At 38.3% G+C, this 6,305-nt stretch overlaps 1 protein-coding gene across 1 annotated transcript; it reads right to left on the reverse strand.

The window, feature by feature from the left end:
• Positions 1-1,837: 1,837 nt before the first annotated feature.
• Positions 1,838-4,100, reverse strand: zgc:162730 (uncharacterized protein LOC564559 homolog). The gene is made up of 2 exons (XM_017491417.3): positions 3,946-4,100; positions 1,838-3,750 (listed from the first exon to the last, which is right to left on the reverse strand). The coding sequence occupies exons 1-2, from the start codon at positions 3,973-3,975 to the stop codon at positions 2,710-2,712; spliced, it is 1,071 nt and encodes a 356-aa protein (XP_017346906.1). The 5' UTR covers positions 3,976-4,100; the 3' UTR covers positions 1,838-2,709.
• Between the last annotated feature and the right edge of the window lie 2,205 nt (positions 4,101-6,305).

Below are 6,305 nucleotides of genomic sequence, written 5' to 3' on the forward strand. Positions count from 1 at the left end.
TTTGCTTTCTAGTGTATGTAGATAAAGGTTTATGAACAGACAAGTGGGGTTAAAGTGCAACGCAAGAGGCTGTAGACAGTTAAACATTAATAAAAAAAAATGATTGGGGAAGAGACGACTGAGCAACTTTATCTCAGGGTGTATTCGGAAAAAAAAGAAAATAGCTGTGTCATATGTGGTTTAGGTGTCAGGTAACACGTGATATGGAAGAAATCGTCAATGATATTACAAAACACACAGTGACATTAAGACGTTCTTAAATAAATACACAGTTGGTCAATGATATATCAATATAATCTAATATAAACTAGTTTGTTGGAAGTGAAATGATCACTTGGGCCAGAGTTATAGGCTAACAATCATCCTCTTGTGGTGTTACTGTATTTTCTCACTTGGCTCTCATCTATTAAACTGCTGTCATAGCAGCTCGCAGTAATTCGTGGTAGTTCTTGAATACTATACTTTTAATATTGATGGAGTTAATGTTAGGTCTTTAAACACTTTAAAGATCTAACTACTCATAGCAAGCATGTTTTCTGGTATCAAATGGATCGAGATGAACTGCGAACTGTAAGTAAACTGTATTTAATCAAACCTGGTGTTTTCGAATGCTCTACACTGAATGGAAATGGGTTCACGGTCTAGGATGTTAACATACACAGCTGTATACAGTACAGAGGCAAAATTCAGTGAGCGCTATGGTCTGCTCACTGTTATATCTTTGAGACATAGGTTTAAGGAACCATAAACCAGCTGTGTGTGTTTACCTTGTCAGGCACAATAAGAGCCCTTGTCCACTGAAGCAGAATACAACCAGTGGCTACTTATTTGCTTTAACTGGACTGCCTCTGTTGTTATGGTAACACATCCGGTGTGCCTGTTGACATACAAGAAGAAGAACTAAATGGGCTAAGTGGATTTAACTCTTTCCTGGTATCACAAGGACAAAGCCTAAAGGGAGGTTTTAATACCTTTCATGGGGGAAGGGGGGGAGGAGTTTTGATCAGACTGATCATACATATATATATATATATATATATATATATATATATATATATATATATATATATATATATATATATATATAAAATGTGTGTGTGTATATATATGTATATATGTATATATACCGATTTCTGATCCACTGCAGGTGAACTCGGATTAAATCGGAACCGTGTGTGAAAGCAATCCTGTCCTGGTGCCAGGATTATAATATTAAGGAGTAATTAACCAGAGTAAACCAACGTGATGGGTTGAACTTGTCACGTTACTTTATAATCCGTAAGTATGTAAACAAAGAAGGGAAGTTCTGAAAAGAAGCATCACTGAAATGGCATGGAGTATATGCAACAGGTGACACAGGAAAGGCGGACGCTAGACATGTGGGCCGCGCTAAGAAAAGCTTATATTAGGGGCCTTCCACCACACCCTACTCCAACAGTCTACAGCATGTCTTAAAGCCAGGTTCAACATACAACCACAAGCAGTAAATAAATTAGTTCATAGAATACACTACTACTATGTTATTTCACTGACATATTTTATATATATATATATATATATATATATATATATATATATATATATATATATATATATATATGCCTGTTATGCGTGTTTTATATATATATAAACACGGAAGAACACACATTTTCGGCTAGCCGGAATGGGGACACCAATATGTAGAGTTCTGTACATTCATTAATATATTATGATACACGCTGTCTTGCAATCAGACGTTGTTTTCAGAACTTTCCTTGCTATAAGCCTCAAAGTTGGATTTGGACTGCTGAGCGTTCAGACAGCTTCAGATAAAAAAACGAGACGACAATGACCAAAGTTACCTTTCCACATAATTTATTTAATAAATTTTTTGGGAAATTATTATTATTATTATCATTGAATCCATCATTTTGTGACAACACTTTTCATAGCTCAACGTGTGTTGATAAATAAGTAAAAAATACATTGCTATTACTTTAATAAATACTTAATAAATACATCAGTTAAGTCTATACAATTAAAAAACAATGCACATGAAGGCATCCTAAACTATGGAAATACTGTACTGTTACAGTCCCTGATGAAAAACACGAGACAATATCGTTCAAGACAGATCTTGCCTGGAAAACAAAGAAATAATAATGATAAAAAAAATTTTTTACATTTGTTGTGTGTAAATTATAATAGAGGGAGATGTTTTTTGTTTTGTTTGTTTTGTTTTTTTTTACCAAAAGGCTGTCAAGATCTAAGCCATTTATTCAAAAATGGGCACACTAGATCATAATGCTTTTGTTAAATGCTACATATCTCCCAGTAGAGGTAAAGTGCATTTCTTAGTGAGTACATGTAATAGCTATCATTTCAGGTTTGTCACATTGCTGGTTAAGTAGCCTATAAATCTTCTTTGTGTCAACTGGTAGTTTGGAATGGGTACAGACACAAGCACTGCTTACGTCAGTAGCACTAATATGGCACCTGATGCCTTTGACCAATGTAAAATTTGCCATTAGCAAAGCAAGCGAGTGGAAGACACAATGGTAGAAAGTACATAAAGGCAATAAAAATACATAGCTTTAGACTGCAAAGTGTGTATCAAAATAAATTTCCTATGGCCAGTAATTAAAGCAAATAAATAAACAGACAATATTATGCCATATTGAAGAATCTTTGGAAAAGATTTGTAAAATGTCCTTTAGAAAAAAATTAAAATTACTCGGAAACAGACATGCGAGCAAAAACTGTGAGGCGTTTACTGGCTGCATTTTCAAAGGTGGGGGATTCAGAGCCACTTGAGCTCTCTGTGCTGCTGTAGCTCTCGTGGTCTGAGAGGGAATCGTCAGAGGCGAAGCGCTGTATGCTGGCGTGGCTGAAACCAAAGGCACTGCTTCGGTTCTCCTTCCCGGCGCATTTGCTTGCCGACGGCTCAAAGTTTGTTCCTTGGCCCCACACACAGTGCGAGGACTTCTGAGGCTCTATTAGCACAGAATGGTTATGGATGTCGCTCTCACCTCTGATCTGCGGGAATGGAAACATATCACGGCCCGTATCGTTAAAAGTAGGGGACAAGATGTCAGTTGGTGGAGGAGAAACTGATGGTGCGCGGCTGAAGCCCATGGATTCGTAGGATGCTGGTGGGGAGACACTGCGAGAGCCGAGGAAACCAGCAAAGCTTACGCTCTGGCGAAGAATTCGCCCTTGCTGGTTGGCAGCTGTTTGGGTCTTCTGGTTGAGTGTTTGAGGAGAGGAGAGTTTTTCCTCATGGATAAAGTGGCAGCGGCTTCCGTAGGGACAGTATCCAAAATTGTAGAACGTACGACATGCCTCTGTTTTGTACTTCGGATGCCGGTAAAGGCCTCGAAGCTCACTCTCACCGTGTGCAAACTGACACTTGTTACCATATTTGCAGCTGCCGTTCTCTTGGAAACTTCGACACAGCTCAGTCTTATACCGGTTTGAAGGCTGAGGAGCTAAAGGTGGGAATCCAGGTGGCGGTGGAAGTTCCAGAGACTTCATCTTGTTGTTGGGGAGATAGTTGTCAGTCAGACTCATGGATCGGTCAGCCCTGAACGGATACTGTGGTTTCTTCGGCACATTCTCACTCCATATGTCACACGGCCAGCCGAACGTGTCCTCGCTTAGTTTCTCAGAGCTGAGGCTCTTGGGCGAGAAGCAGGAAGACAGCTGACGGGGGACTGCTGGTTTCGCATGTTGCTTGGGGAACTCATCGTTCAGGCCGATCTGAATTAGGTTCTGAAAAGAATCGACAAAAGCAAGTTGAGTGAAATGGTTTTCAGGTCAACACAAGCAACATCAGCAAATATGCCACGTAGGAAGCGTGAGCTAAACTAAACAACAGAGTACGAGGAGGACATTCACACAGCGTCCACTAAAACTCCACAGGAAAGAAGAAACAAACAAACAAACAACTATAGAGTAGTAACTTACACGAATAAGTTCGTCGTATGTGTCCGACATACTTCAGTATAGAGTCTTCAGAGCTGGTGTGAGAGTGTCGCAAAGCGCTGCAGTCTTTGAGTGAGAGTGTGTGTGTGTGTGTATGTGTGTGTGACGTGGGAGAGAGTCTCTGTATTTATGGTCTCTCCACTGGGAGGGTTAACTCCTCCCCGTGATACTCCTCATCCTGTGTGTGTGTGTGTGTGTGTGTGTGTGTGTGTGTGTGTGTGTGAGTGAGTGTGTGTGAGTGAGAGTGTGTGTGTACATTTAGATGGCAGGAAAACACGTTTCAGTTTCGTCGAGTGTTTTAATGAGCTGAACGCTCCAGCGCGCGCGTTTACCGTAAAAGCTGTACCCGTGTAGAAACTTCTCGATGACGTAAACAAAATGATCATATATATATATATATATATATATATATATATATATATATATATATATATATATATATATATATATATATATATATATAATGAACATAAAATCAGCATCTAACGCTAAATATAAACCGAGCTGAACTGTTAAGCAAATCGTGTTTCCTGCTCATATTGTTTTGTGAAACACATACACACACACACACACACACACAAGCGCGCGCACGTTTGTCTTTCTGTCCTTCAATTACTAATGAAGCTAATCAGTGCCTACACCTAACCCTAACCTTAATCTCAGTGAGGTTGATATTTTTCATTTTCTTCATAAATAAAGTTTATTAAGGAAAGTCCTGATCAGGTGTTCCTGTCATTGTGGGTACATTTGGTCCCCAGTAAAACTAAACATGCACCCCCTCCATAACTCCCTCATACCCACCTCCCACACTGCCTCCATCACAACTACATCAGCCTACATTTTCTCTTGTCATGACGTCATGGTACAGTTTAAAAGTTAAAAATAAATAAATACATAAATAAGTAATCTCATGAATTACTTTTGGCTAAAGGGTTAAACGTGATTCTCTATCATAGGCCACTGTTGTGTTTTCAATATTCTGTTCTGTTGTTGTTGCACCTAGACAGGCATGAGTCATCTTATTGGCATGGATTGATGAAGCATACTTATAGAAAGTGTATGGTAAACAAAAATTCCCCGTTTACACCACGTTGGCCGCGAGGAAGCCGTAACTCTTGAAAAAGCACATGATTTAACTCGTCATATCTGTCTGTGATAAATCCCTGCCTGTAAGTCTCAACTGTTGCTAGCTAGCTAAAAACAGACACACCTTCTCATGTTCATTTATTAATAGCCTCCTTTCCTTGAGTGTCTTTTTTTTTATTTTATTTAGAATTTCTCTCTCTCTCTCTCTCTCTCTCTCTCTCTCTCTCTCTCTCTCTCTCTCTCTCTCTCTATAATATAAAGCATAAGGTATTCTGAAAAATTCCCTTGTGTCTTTTTGGAAGTTTTAGGCCTCTAAGCACTCCTGTTTCTTTTTTGGGAGGTGTCCGGGCAGTATGGAAACTCGCCCTCGTGACTCACCAAAGGCTGTGTGTGTGCTTTCTTTCACAGGTTGTAAAATAATAATAATAATAATAATAATAATAATAATAATAATAATATGTACCGCATATTGAGGAGAGATTTTTCCGTCAACATAGTTTACATATATGTAGAAGGAACAATGTCATTCTGTGTCCGTATATGCTATACAAATGATTTCATTTGTCTTATATTTATATAATGTTTAAAATTAGTGGTTAAATTTGATATCTTACGCAACGTCCTTGCTGCAGGAATATACACTATTGTGGTTTCATGCACTAGCATTCCCCTCAGTAAAAATGACTGATATTGCACTATCAAACCATGATACTAGAACATGTTGAAACTGAGGTGTATGTTTTTATTTATTTATTTATTATTATTTTTAAAAAATTTTATAAATGATTTTGCTGTATGTTGAATTTAAGTCATTTCACAGGCATACAGATGGTGTTTGGAATAATGATATACGCTTATGTAACCTGCTACTGAACCTTGTAACCCTACTTTCCATTCTGGTTCAGCTGTGTGGATCACTACCTTCTGTTTCCCTTCTGGGTAATGGATCAGTCCATTGTGTCTCATTCCCTGAACTTCATACAAACTTTCATAACTTACAGGAAGAGCTATTAAATCAAGCTCATGAATGGTGGGTGAGAAAAGAAGCTTTTGCTATCACTTCATTTTGAGATTGAGTGTGTGTGGTGTGTGTGTGTGTTTCATCCTGTGAGAAATTTCTTTATTTCAAAAGAATCACTAAGGACCTCACAAATATCGCAATATAAACATATTTCATGTGTTTCAGCGTGGACTCCATTACACACTATTACGTTACTATCCCTTTATTTCACTCTCTACAATTCTACAACTCCTCC

The sequence above is a fragment of the Ictalurus punctatus genome, chromosome 17 (assembly GCF_001660625.3).
Source record: "Ictalurus punctatus breed USDA103 chromosome 17, Coco_2.0, whole genome shotgun sequence".
In the NCBI taxonomy this organism is placed as follows: domain Eukaryota; kingdom Metazoa; phylum Chordata; class Actinopteri; order Siluriformes; family Ictaluridae; genus Ictalurus; species Ictalurus punctatus.